This window comes from Lacerta agilis, chromosome 16, assembly GCF_009819535.1.
Source record: "Lacerta agilis isolate rLacAgi1 chromosome 16, rLacAgi1.pri, whole genome shotgun sequence".
Lineage (NCBI taxonomy): Eukaryota > Metazoa > Chordata > Lepidosauria > Squamata > Lacertidae > Lacerta > Lacerta agilis.
In genome coordinates, this window is record NC_046327.1 from 36,996,652 (window position 1) to 37,010,953 (window position 14,302).

Here is a 14,302-nt window from a genome sequence, read left to right on the forward strand (position 1 = left end):
TAAGGGACAGACAGTGGAGGGTGGAAATGAATTTAATCTAAAGAAAGTGAGAGAATGGAAAAGGTGTGTGTGTGTGTGTAAAATCCTCCACTCTTAGGAAAAATCCTGAACTTTTTGTTTTGGGGTACAGCATTTCATACCTGCTCTGTTTCTTTGCTGCTTGTTTCCCTCCCATCTTCTTGCCCCTCAGTCTGGCAATTGACACAGGTGTTTAAAATTCAGTTGGGCTCCCCTTAATTTCCTCAGAGTTGAGAACATAGCAGCTAATTTACCAAAGGTGACAGGGGAGTAGCATTTGATTTCCCAGCTTCAGAAAAAAGCTTAAAATATTCTCAGCCTGTCTGGTTTCATGAACGGAACGAACCTGCTGCCTCTTTCAAGGAAGGGCTGGGGGGGAAATGGCCCAAAAAGAAACAAGCAGTGTGCTTACTGCCATGTCCATTTTAATCAGCCCAGCAGTGCTTTGTGGGTAAAAATCCTACGCCATTCTGCTCCTAGCTCAAAATTTCTGGTGCATTTTGGTGTGGGAGAAGTCACTTTTTCTCCCCATGAGAGAGGAGCGGCTCATCTCAATTAGCGCTTAGGAAGCTAGTGGTGGACAAGAGATGCATAATGTGGACGCCTGCATGCTCAGTGAGCAAAAGAAGTAGGACTGAACCACAACATTCTAGGGAAGCACATGCAGTTGGGTGCCTTCATGCCACATCATGCTTTAGGGGCCCAGAATCCAGTTCCTGTACCCAGGAGATGGGGTGGGAAGCATCAAGCTCAGAAGGCCTAAAAGAGAAAGACAAAAAGCAACAAAGCAAAACCCAGAACCCCAGCACAATTCGGAAGCATGCAGGAAAGGCAGAAATACTGGGTCATATACTGAAAGGTAGCTAAGCAAAAAAGAATGGAGCTTGGAGAGAATATGGCATTTGAAGGTCTGAGGTTCCTAAATGCTCTTTCCTGCATTGGGAGGCGTGTGCGGCTATTATGTGAGAAGAGAACCATTTTAGGTTCTACAGTCAGCAATGAGAAAAATATGGTTCTGTTGGTAAAGCAAGGAGTCTATGGTAAAGCAAGGAGTCCTACAGCCGACTTTCAGCTTTGCGCAGAAAGTGAAAAACAAAACTAGAACCCAACCTTGTGGCTGCTTGGAGTTAGCTTTTAGTGAATACACACAATTATTTGCTGGGTGGTAAGATACTAGGTGGTGCATATAACCATTTGGTAAGCCCATTGTTCTGCCAGGTTGTGAGGAAAATCTTTGTACTTATCAGAAACCCAGGAAATAAGGGGAGAGGTAGAATTTGTGTTAGCACATGATAAAACCATGCTGGCTTAACAAGTGGTTACATGTACACTGGTAAATTACCAGTTAGTAAATGGTCAGCTAGATGCAGGGCAAGGGGGCAAGTTCCTATGCAATTGTGTAGTCATGAATGTAGCAAGTGCCACATTCTACTTAGGCCTCTCTGGGACTGGGAGTGGAAATATTTGTCTTAGCATCATATAAGAAATCTAAAAAGACTAGGAATATATTCAGTTTACTCTGTTCCATGTTGGCAATGTCATTACTTTGCTCTTCAACCCTAGTCTCTGATTAATCAAAAAAGGTAATTATATCACCCTGGGTTATGTCATGTTTCAGCCCCAGGTATCTTGATTGCTGCATTAACGTGTTTAACTTGACATTTTCTGTTGAGCCTTTCCCCCTGCTCAGGGTAACACTGTGCCCCTGCCATGAGGTAAAGTGAGGTGGTTACCTCAGGCAGATTTTGTGAACCATTAAGGGCAGCAGAGTTGGAGACCAATCCAGCCCCTGAAGCTCAGCCCACCAGGATGTTCTCATGCACACGTCCCACTAAAATGAACAACTGCTTCATAATGACACAATGGTTCATTTCAAAAGGGTGTACATATGAGACATTTTCCAAGTTAGTTAGCAGGAGGGAGGCCATGTTGTTTTTCCATCTCAATATGTCTTTGGTCAGCCTTGTCTACCTTAAACATTGCTCTCCTTTTTGGTTTCCTGGCTCTTTCTTGCTCCCTGAACTGTTGGCAGTTGACTATCTTGGACCAGTGGCTTCTCAACATATCACCATCTACAGGGCAAGTTTTAAACTGGTGATTGTTAGAGTTCCCCCTGTCAAAGAGGGTAGATTGCCAAGCATCATATTGGAAAGACCTAAATCACTCTCAGAACTACATTTCTCAGAGTTCCTTAGGCAGTATCCCATGAGATGCAAAAAGCTTTTGGGGGGCTGGTGGTGGTGGGGGAGGGAGGGAGGGAGGTTTCTTTTTAGTAGATAAAGACCCAGAGGGCAAAGGGTAAAAAGCAAAAACAAAACAACCCTCAATGCAGCATGTCTTCATGTGCAGTTTGTCTCTAAAAACCCGAAGGTGGAGCAAGGATGCATGAGCTTTTCTCTGTCCAGTTCAAATTGTCATAAATGGGTATTGTAACCATACTGTATGTAGCTCACAGGAGAGTTGAGAGGATGAATTAAATGAGACCTACATAATTTGTAATTCACCAAGCCAGCCCACGAGCTTCCTGTTTTTGGTATCAAGTATCTACCAACTGGTGGTATCTACACAGCTGGTGGGCTCCATTCAATTTGCAGGGCCAAAGGCTGTGCAGAGCTGAATGAAATGGTCCCACAGTGCTTTTTCCCTCTTAAGAAGGGATGGAAACACAGGATTATTACTGGAGCAGGAAGGGAATCAACTAAAACAATTTGAGATTTGAAATAGGGATATTGGTCGGGGGGCTTTTGTTTAAAGGAAGCTGGTGATGCCATCAGACTACATTCCTAACCAAGCCATGGACCCACTTGGAGAGCTGCCTTCTTAGGAAAAGGTTGCAGTGTTGTGCTGTGCAGATGGGAAAGCAAGGCGGTGGATGGTTTGCAGCTGCTGGTACATATAGCAACCCACTCACACACAAACGCACCACTGGGAGAGTGCAAGTTTTGGATGGAGGAAGTGGAGATGAGGAAGGAGGGGTTGCTTTCATGCTGCAAGAAAACCAGGGCAGAAAACCCCAAACTGTGACTTCAGAGAAGCAAAACAGCTCAGACAGACAGACAGACAGTGAAAGATGCCTCCAATTACAGCCTCGGGACACGAAGTGAAGAAAGACCCATGCATTGCTGCAACAGTACGGTAAACTTTCGAGTATTGAGGCCCATCCTTGCTGTTTTGGGGAGGAGACAAGGGAAGGGAGGATTATGAGTTCATGCTGTGCCACTGGTGCCTCTGTCCATGCCCCACAGGCTTCCCTCTTGCCCCTGCGCCAAAGCGGATGGTAAGACACAGAAAAGAAAGATGAGCCAGCAGGTTGAGGGAAAGCAGCAGGTGAGGGTGGGGACAGGACCCTTTTGGAACATAAGGGCTCAAGACACTGGGTATACAGTGGAAATACATAAGATTCAGTATTGGCTCTGCACTAGCAGTTCAGGAAAAGTTACAAAACCCAGTGCTAAACATGTCTGAATTCCAGCCATAAACTGATCAAGTAGCAGTTCTGCTTCTGGGAAACTGCAGTTCTCTGACGGGACCTATGTTTCTGTAATGGAGAATTCTCACCACCCTTACCAAACTACAATTCTCATGTTTCCCAAGGGGAAACTGACCTGGGCCTGCCCCATTAAACAGGCTGAAGTTTCAAGTGTTCCAGATTTTATAGAATTTACTTTGTACTCTAGAACTCAGATGAAGCCACCGATTCCTGAAATTGCCTGCCATCTCGGCACTTCTTCATCAGCCGAGCCTGCCTCGAGGTTCCATATTGTGGTCATGTTAGAACAGCGGAGGAGAACCTGGTACTCTCCAAATGTTCCAGTTACACGTGTTGGTCTGCCATAGTCAAAACAAAATAAAAAATAAAAAAAATTCCTTCCAGTAGCACCTTAGAGACCAACTAAGTTTGTTCTTGGTATGAGCTTTCGTGTGCATGCACACCAGCTCCCATCATCCCTATCCCAGCATACCCAGTGGTCAAGGATGATGGGAATTGCAATGTTTGGAGGGCTACAGGTTCCCCCACCCTGTGTGACAGAACCACTGGCTTTTATAAGATGAAATTTAGATGCCAAATCTAAACTCCAGCCCTCTTGTGTCTGCAGCCTTAGTGCAGTGTTTTTCAACCTTTTTTGGGCAAAGGCACACTTGTTTCATGAAAAAAATCACGAGGCACACCACCATTAGAAAATGTTAAAAAATTTAACTCTGTGCCTATATTGGCTATATATAAAGTAATTCTCTTGAATTTTTCAATTTTTCCCACGGCACACCAGGCAACATCTCACGGCACACTAGTGTGCCGCGGAACAGTGGTTGAAAAACACTGCCTTAGTGAACTCATTTGGCCAGGGGAGGACTTCGGTCCTTCAAATTTCAGCAGCAGCCTATGAAAGGCAAAAATTTGGCACCTCCTGCCTCTTGCCTTCCGTTCTGCTCAATTCACTACTTCATAGTTGCGGTGCCCTGTGCTGCCCCCTAGGCTGAGTGCCTGGTGCAGTGGAAATGGTTGTGCTGCCCTAAACCCGCCTCTGATTGAGCTATTGTAGGGACCCCTTGCAAGAGAGCCTTCATATATTAATGGGGGCTGGACAAGTAGAAGCTCCTCCCTTCCCCTCCAAGAATGAATGACACCACTCACTTACATGGGTGGAAGTAAAGGCATGTATTCAGGAATACCACATGGACAGGTGAATCCAGTGGGTTTTCTTCCTCTCAACACTGTTCTGGATTTTAGCATTTACTTTGTTCTAATTTCTGATTGGGGATTTTCCAACTAGATCAACCAGGTCATCCATGTGGGGCCTCTGGATTTCAGATCTGCTTGGTGAGCCTCACTCTCAGCCTTCCAAAAAGCCCTTTACAGGATCAGATAGAAACAGTATTCTAAAACTGATGTTGCTGGATTAGCAGGCATGTCTCTCTTCACTGATCCTAAAGAAGCAGCCACTATAGAAAATCTGGACCTTACATAGCTGAGGGCCATGCTAAAATAGCTGAGGGTCTTCCTATCTTTTTAATTCTTTCTTTGTTTGGTTAGGTGGCAAGGGTTCCTGGGAAGGCAGGCTGCATCCTATACCTGCATGTGATGACCCAAGTCCCCATGAGAAAGCAGAAAGCAGCAGTGATGAGATGAAGGTGGCAGGTGAAAAGAAAACGAGGAAAGGGAGTTGGGGGAGGGAGAAGGGAACACTTTGGCTGGTTTATTGTTTGGGGTTATTGTTTTTTGTGTCTATTTTTTCTTTCTTTCTTTCTTTCTTTCTTTTTTTTTTAAACAAAAACACTACAGGAAATCCCCGGCTGATACTGAGGTGGTTCCATCCATGATATCTCGGCAGCTGCAAAGGGGAGAGAATAGGAAGGGAAAGTTTGTAAGGGAAAGGTGCAAGGGAGAAAGGGAGAGGGCAGGGGGTTCATGTCAGGCTCTAGTGAAAAGGGGTTCCAAAAAATGCCCAGTGCAGCCTTCCCTCACCTGCTGCCGTCCACCTATTTTGGATTACTGCTCCCATCAGCCTTAGCTACTGAGTACTGAGGATGATGGGAGATGTTATCCAAAACTCCTAGAGGGCACCAGGTTAGGGAAGTCTGGTCTAGTGAATATTGGGCAGCAGCCTGTGGGAGGCTGCAACCTTCTACTTAGGTATCCAATATACCTTAGACTTGGGTATCGAATATTGGGTTTTGTTTTGTGTTGTGTTTGTCATGCATATTGTGCTTTGTGTATGTAATATGAACTCAGCCTCCCTGGGAAGGTGTTAGTGGAACTGGCAGGGTCTCCCTAATACTTCCTATTGTCAACTACAACCAATTATACCTTGATAACATTATTAGTACAGACTTCAACTACCACATTCTGGTTCCAGATTCACAAACATGAATCGGAGTCCAACTCTTTACCAGCTCTTGTCATGACGACAGCAGGATGGCTATTAGGGGGCAACAAAGTCTGTGTTGTCTTATACATGCTTGCCTGGGAGTAAGTCCCATTGAACTCAGCTTACTTCTGAGCAGAGGGGTCTGGGCTTACATTGTGATTCTGATTATGCACTCCTAGGGTGCCTCACATCATGGCTGAGCTGGCAAATTGTGTATATACCATAGCTTTCCAGATACATGGAGGTGGTATTGTAGAGGTCATACAATGTCATACATGTGCCCCATTTTGTGTGTGCGCGCGACTGCTCTCACAGTATTGGTCAATTTGATTTTGCAATAAAACAAATTCCTGAATGTATGACCAGGACTGCTGTAGTAGATACCTCTACCTCAGAAGTGGAGCACTTTGGTAATTTTAGATTCTGGACTAATGGTCTTATGTGTGAGAGATGTCTTTAGAATATTTGATTATTTCAATATGTAGCAAGCCAGTCCTTTTGTGTTTGTGGGCTCTCCTGATCATTCTGCCGAGCAGGACCTTGAACATCTGCCCAGAGTCCCTGCCCTGACAGTATCACTGCTGTTCGTGATAAACACAACTAATTTTGTCTTTCTTTCTTATGGTATTGGTCAGGGAAAGTAACACTATGTTAAAAACATATAAGCAAACATTTAAATTGAATGAATTTTCTTAAAATAAATATTAAAACTATGCCCCACTCTTATTTAAAGTTTAACACTAGCCCTAGCAAATAATGAAATGTACACCCACATCCAGATATGATTCTTATGTAGGGTCTACAATACCTGGCACATCGTTAAGAGTACAGGTAACTCACAACTTACGCACATTCAGCTTCACATGCTGGGCCAAAAAAAATGTGCTTTGACTATACGCAGAATGTAAGCCAGTGTAAGTTGAGAGTCGCCTGTATATCAAAACAGATGAGCACCTGAGCAGTCAAAGTTTTTCCAAGCAGGCACCTGCAGCCTTGGAGGAACTTTCACTTGCCACCAACTTGGATGTCAGAGTCTGCTATGAATGGCACAGAAGTCTTGCCAATAACTGCTCAGCTCATTATAGCCTAGCATGTGTATGAGATATGATGTTAAGGGCTCGTCCACACTTTCACTTGTTTCACTGCTTTTCCACCGGGGGAACCTGCTGTTTACCACTGAATCAGAACAAACCTGTTTTTCTGCAGACTGATGTTTGTCATAATTCAGCAGTGGGTTTCCCCAGGGGAAAGTGGTGGGACAAGCGAAAGTGTGGACGAGCCCTAAGTGTAGCTCTGTTGGATAATTGCAGTGGGAAAAGAATTGCCTTCTAACGTGCTCAGTGGATTTATTTAGGTTCCCAGGTTTCTGGGTGGGAGCTTGAAGAAAATCTGTAAGTCCCATTTCCAGACAGGTGGCTTCTAGAGCCACCCAGACATTGTTTTTCCATTGTAAGCTACAAGGGGAATTGCAATTGACTTTCCACACTATCAAGAGGTCATTTTCTGTGCAGGCATCCTGTTGTGTGCTGTCCCAAGCTGCTGTGGTTGAAGCAATTTGAAATTCATTCACTATAACCCACGCAGTGAGTGGCATTTCATGACACCACTTTAAAAAAGAAACCATTTAAAATTAGATCTGAAAAGTTATTCAGAAGATAGCAGAATATATAAGGAGGTAAATCAGACCCGTCTTAAGGGGATCTGCCGCCCTGGCGCGGCTATCCCTCCGGCGCCCCCGCCATGCCGCCTCTCCGCCGCCTCCCTCCCGCGCTTGCCGCCCCTTGGGAGGGGGGTGGGCGAGCGGGGGGTGAGGGGCGTGGCGCTGGAGCGGCGCGGGGCTCTGCGCGCCCTTCCAGCGCTTCCGGGATGGGAGGCGAGGGCGGCCGGCTCGCGCTCCCGCGCAGCTCGCGCTCCGCGCGCAGCTGGGCAGCTCGCGCTGCATCGGGCGGGCGGCCGGCTGCGCGCGGGAGCGCGAGCCGGCCGCCCTCGCCTCCCATCCCGGAAGCGCTGGAAGGGCGCGCAGAGCCCCGCGCCGCTCCAGCGCTCCAGCTGGGGCTCTGGGAGGCGAGGGCGGGCGGCTTACAGCCCGCCCGCCGGCGCGCGAGTGCCCGCCTGCCCGTGGGGGCGGGGGCGGGTTGGGGAGGAGGAGCCCGGTATGCCGGCGGGCTCGCGGGGGCGCCCCTGGGGCGCCCAGCGCCCTGGCGCACCGCGCCACCGGCTTCTATGGATGAGACGGCTCTGTGGTAAATAAATCAGAAACGGAAGCTGAGGGAAGTCCAAAAGGGGGGAGGGAGAGAGCGTCTCCACCCCCATCGTTCTGCCTGGACACTGAGGTCCAGCGCTGAGGGCCTTCTGGCGGTTCCCTGAACTACGAGAAGCCAAGTTGCAGGGAACCAGGCAGAGGGCCTTCTCGGTAGTGGCACCTGCCCTGTGGAACGCCCTCCCACGAGATGTCGAAGAGAAAAGCAACTACCAGACGTTTAGAAGGCATCTGAAGGCGGCCCTGTTTAGGGAAGCTTTTAATGTTTAATAGATTATTGCATTTTAGTGTTCTGTTGGAAGCCACCCAGAGTGGCTGGGGAAACCCAGCCTGATAGGCAGGGTATAAATAAAGTATTATTATTATTATTATTATTATTATTATTATTATTATTTGTATGTTATAAGTATATTTGTAATGAGAGAAAAGAAATGAAAGACAGTTATGCAACAGGAAAATGCTGTTAAGTGTCTTTCTGTATTAAGGTGTTCTAGTGCTAAAACACTGTAAAATAAGAATGCTAACTAGTAATTTGTTGCCACTCTGCCACAGCACTGTCTAGGTAAGCTGCAGTAATGCTGGTGTCAAACAGGGGTGTTGTTTTTTTACAGCTCTGCCTGCTACCAATGCTAATTCTTTATTTTAAAAAGATGTAATAAACTTTTGGGATGCCATCCATTTTATCAACATGGTTAATGGCAGTGACCAAAAAGGGACCTTAGTGTTATATACTGACTCTTTAAGTAAATATATCTACATTTGTGGAAATCGTGTCACTATTCTGTTCATGTCAATTTCACCCTAATCATTTAGCGTAGAAGCACTCTTAACGCAGAAGCATCTGTGCCACCATGATAAGAGGAGGAAGGTTATACAGTGGTACCTCAGGTTACAGACGCTTCAGGTTACAGACTCCGCTAACCCAGAAATAACGCTTCAGGTTAAGAACTTTGCTTCAGGATAAGAACAGAAATTGTGCTCTGGCGGCGCAGCGGCAGCGGGATGCCCCATTAGCTAAAGTGGTGCTTCAGGTTAAGAACAGACCTCCAGAACAAATTAAGTTCTTAACCCAAGGTACCACTGTATTGGAATTTATCAGGCTTTATTCCGAGAGGTGAGATGAGATAGCTGCCTGAGGCAGTGATTTTAGGTGTCATTAACAGTTGCAGGACACAATCCACTGGGACGTTCTTGTGTAGCTGCCACTTTGAAATGAACTGTGACGTGGGTTTATTCATTTCATTATGACTTGATCAGGAGAGCTGCTCAGTATTTTGTGCCATGTGCTAATTAGGGTCAGGGAAGAGGGAGGGTGGAAAGTGCAGTTTGGATTTTCTGTTTCATGCACCAAAATGTTTCAGGTGGTCCCTGTTTATTCTGTGAGCCTGAAATGACAAACTCCCCTTTGGAAAAATTAGGGTGGAGAAACCCATTTGCCATCCACAACATGGTTCCTAAAAAAGAAACATAATCATCATCAAAACAAAATAAACCAAAATAACTGACACAGCACTTCCAAGATGCAAGAGGTGGGGAAAGACCAAAGGCCATTAATGGATATCAATTTCCCAAGGAGCGACAGCAGTTCGCTGGAAGGGAGGAAGAGAGTTTAATATAAAGGCAGCATTTAAAGAGAAAGAGAGAGAGAGAGAGAGAGAGAAACAACTGCTGAAATTGCAGCAAAGATTACGAGGCCATACTCGAAGGTTTACATGGTAGGGTGCACACCCTTTGAAAAGCAAGGCCAGTACATGTCATACCAAAAGGTACCATGAAACTGCCACACCACACCACAGCGCTGGCATGACCACCAGCATGGCTTTGATTGGTTAAAAGAAAAGAAAAGAGACTGTTGAAATATTCTAAACCAACCAACTTGCTGAGAATACCTGAGACCTAATCCGAAAGCTGGAGTTCAGGGAGTGGACAGCTTACCTCTTTGGTTCTTTCACTGTCGTGCAAAAAATGAAAAATAAAGAGGGTTTTTTGTGCCCCCCCCAAGAAGGCATTGGTGTAGCATAGTTTCTGAAGAGGGAAGGATAGGTGAGGCACAGGAAAGAGACTGAGGAGGAAAAAAGGAGCAAGGGAACCACTTTTTTTCCATTAACATACAGAGGAACTGGTCCATGACACCCCTGTGGGTGCCTTCAAGAGGCATGTTCTCACCTTTTGCTTCTGAGCAAAGTGAAAGGCTCCCCTTTCCTGACACATCCCAGACCCCCGAGTTTCAGTCCTTTCCATAAACATCCTTTTCACTCTTGTAATGCCTTGAGCCTTCAGAGCAAGGAATGTTGTTTTCTCACACATCCTCTTTCAAAGTATTTGTTTATTCAGAGGCTTTCTATAATAAATTCACTTTGAGTGGGGTGTGTGTGTGTGTGTGAACAAGAGCTGCTATGACATCTTCTCTGCACCCCATATGCTGTCTACCATGCATATTTAAACCAGTTTCAAACCTGCTGCACTGCTTTGGCTCCCAGTCTAGGAACCAAGACAGGGCTGATCTAACAAACAAATAAATGTAGTTTGCTGAGGATGCTGAGAATTCTGAGAGATCCTTCCCCTGCTCCTCCACACAGAACTGCAGTTCCCAGGGTTCCCAAGGAAGAAGGAGGGACTGTTAAAGCAGTTTGTCTCTAGTGCAAATGTGCCTGGAATCATAGATTTATGATAGCTGTCTTATTTTAAAAAAAAGGGGGGGGGGGAGGACAAATCTACTCAACACCCTGGATTTTTGATGGGCAAGCCTGACACTAAACCTGTCCACACTGCTTTAAATGTGAAGTATAGGTGGAAGATGATATTTTGAATCATGTAAGTGAAGATGTTTGCAGCTGCTGTTGAGCAAAGCTTCTTTATTCAAATGTGAATTGCACCACAGCTGTGCTTATTAGTGGCCTGAATCAGCCTCATCTGGTGTTTAGAGTCTGACCTGCCAGCTCATTCTAGTGTCATCTCCAATCAGGGGCATGAAGTCACGGTTAGAAGGAAGAACTTCTGCTGTGTTGATTGACTGGTTCTATGCAAAAAACTGCATTTCTTTTTCTTTTTGGTACTGACTTCCTACAAATTTAATCTACACCAGAATTGCCTTGATCCTCACTATGACCAGCAGATGACTTCATATTTATCCCAGGAATGGTGATGCAATAAGCTGTTATTGTCCAAAAGTTTCATGTTGTGGGGTCTGGTACCCAACCTTTTGCTCTCCTCTATGCAACTCCCATCCACCCCACCCCAGCAAAACGTGCAACAGTGAGTGACACACACCAAACACCACAATAAACACCAATCACCATCAAGATGTGTGGCTAGGCAGAGAAACGAAGCTGGATCCCCAGCTGGTATTGCTCTAAGTTGCTTCAGTTCCTTTGACTGAAACACATCCCCCTGCTGCCCATGCAGTCCCCTCCCTCCCTGCCCATGACCTCACCAGCTGGGGATCTGACTCCAGTCCATTAAAAACCAGCAGCCACTGATAGAGAAGGTGAAAGAGGTGAGCAAACGAAGGAGAAAAGGGGTGCAGGTGGCTAAAGAAGGAGGGGCAAAGCGCAGAAATTGTATGGCTTTATAGAAGTTGTAAATCCGGCGTGACTGAGACCGGACAGAGAAAAAACTGAAATAAATAATATTGCAACAGTGATTGCAGCAACGGGCCAAGAGGGTGGGTGGGTGGGGTGGATAGAAGAGAAGGGAGGGGATACTGGAGGAGGGCAGAAATAGGATGGGTTTTTTTTGTCTTTGTTTGGTTTGGTTTTTTATAAAAAAAAATCACAAGCAGTAAGAGGAAATCAAGACTCACTCCCGGCACCGGCGCTGGCATTTGCGGCGGAGAGAATTACGTGAGTGGGGGTAGAAATATTGGTTACATCGTGCAGTTGGCTGAGGACGGAAGAGCGGCGTCGGACAGCCCCCTGAAAGGAGCCACTTCTCTTGAAGGTGCTAACTACCTCCATCTGCAGGAGAGAAAATGAGATAGAAAATTTGGATGGCAGCGGGCAGTGGCTGCAGTGGAACAGCGCATACCAGCCAGAATTGGCCATGCTGGGGGGGTTTGGCCTCCTGCCACAGTCTATGAAGCATTATGCACCAGAGGCCAGCTAATGGGAGTTGGCACCACACTGATGTACTTTTATGGAAAGAGCAAATTGCACCAGCAGAAGATCGAGGCAACTGGTCACACTTGAAGGCTCCATTTCTAAAGAGTTTACACAAAGTACAAACCCTTAGCACGTTACACCAGAATTGTTGGGGGGAAATCCAGCAAGACACAAATGGCTGTAGCCAATCCATTAAGAACAGAGTGCAAGGCACAACTGACCCGAGAAACTCGTTGCTACAAGATGTTTGTGAAGACCAGTGCTACAGCTTCGTTGGGGGAAATAATAAAATAATTAAAAGACAGGAATCATGGACAATAGGTTCATCATTAGCCATCACCAAGGGGGAAAAGAGTACAGCCTCAAACAAGAGGATGGTCATAAAACATTTGCACATTTCAAATTGCTATATAACTGAGCAGTAATACAAATCTTTCATTCAAGAAGAGTCTGTTCCTTCTCAACATACGGCCACATTCTAGCATGACCAAGGAACTGAACCCAAGATAGGATTTTATACATGAAGGGTTTTGTAGAACAGCTGGCTGGATCCTTGAGACTGGGGTGACCAGCGATAGGGAGTAGGGTTACCTCCACTACAATTGTGTCCCCGTGTATACCGTTTCGCTTCCTCTTGTGCATGTGAACAGCTGGGATTAATTCCTAAGGGGAAAAGCAAAGCACCACCCTTGAGGTCATGGTTGCTGTCAAGGCAAAATCTACTCCCTAGCCCCTGGCCTTCCTTGGCAGGACTCCGACAGAAGGAAGTGCAGTCTCTAAACAGTGCATTTTACAATTGCCCTGCTCTGAATCTTGGGGGATACTATGTAAGTTTGGAGCAAGATTGTCCTGAACCCAAGCACAGTTGGTTGCATGAGAAGTCGCTGTAAGGATATACCAGCTCCATGAAACTTTTCACATGTGTAGAAGCCCACCAGGAGCCATAAACAACTGAAACACAGTTGCAGGTCCCCTTTTGAGATCTTCTTGTGGATAAGCAGCATATAAATATTTTCTAAATAAATCTGGGACAAATTATAAATATAAGGCTAATTCACACATTCATACATTGAGATTCTATTTCTTTTATACTGTTGATGTTTCCAGAGAAAACCGATTCTCCACTTCTGATTTGTTGAAACAACATGAACTCAGTGGGCTTACTCAGAACAAAGGGCTATTTTGTTCTGTTGTTTTTATTTCCTGCTAACGCACTTAGAATGCAGCCTAAATATTGTATATAAAAACGTCCCTATTTATTGTTGAAGGTTGATTATGAGTAGCTTTTCATTCTGTAGCCTGTCTCATTGTTGGAGGTTGCCTAGGAACTTATTTTGTTTTGTTTAACCTTAGTTATGCAAATAAAAATTGTTGGCAAAATCAAGTATAAAATAAAATGTCTGGCAGCAGAGTGCTGGGAGTGTGGCCGGTTTGTGCGCACTGGGCGCAGAGCCACAGGGGGTGTCAGAACTATACTTCAGAATGGAGAGGGGGCAGGCACTGGATATTGGCCCTGCACAGGGCGGCGGGGAAATTTGAGACCCCGAGGTCCACCACTGCTGGCAGGGCTAGGGCAATATTAAGTCTGAGATGGAACAGCAAAGTAGCACCACTCCCCTCCTGTTGCATACGCCTTATGGGAAAGAAACTGAAGAGTGTGCTGTTGTGCAGCTAGCTAGATGAGTGCTCCAGTGCTGGTCTGTATAGAAAGGGAGAACACTGCTGCCCAAGAGATAAATAAAAGAAACAAAAAGAAAAGTAAATTATCATTAAATTGCTAGGTCGTGTGTGAGCAGAGATGTTCGCTACCTACATTTGCCACTTTTTTGCTTTAAAATTGATCTGCCCTACATTCAAGCATGCCCTGCCCTGCCACATAAGTAATGAATCAGAGGACTAATATTAGAATATTACTGTGTAGAAAAGGCTATCTACCTGAACAAAAAATCACAGAGCATCTATTGTACCTCCCAACCCTGCAAATTACCCTGCTTGAATTCTTCTTTGACATAGTTCACTACTATACCAGAGTGTGAAAGCAAACAGGCCAAGATGTT

General features: G+C 45.6%; 1 protein-coding gene across 5 annotated transcripts in view; it reads right to left on the reverse strand.

The window, feature by feature from the left end:
* Positions 1-14,302, reverse strand: part of ATP2B3 (ATPase plasma membrane Ca2+ transporting 3) — a 74,321-nt gene that overhangs the window by 2,084 nt on the left and 57,935 nt on the right. For 2 of the 5 annotated variants that reach the window (XM_033174101.1, XM_033174100.1), the window contains one exon: positions 11,948-12,101. The exons of 2 other annotated variants lie outside the window; for them this stretch is intronic. In XM_033174101.1, the coding sequence (XP_033029992.1) occupies positions 11,948-12,101 (154 nt within the window). The remainder of the gene's footprint in view (positions 1-11,947; positions 12,102-14,302) is intronic. One more of the 5 variants, XM_033174102.1, reaches the window with a different exon arrangement.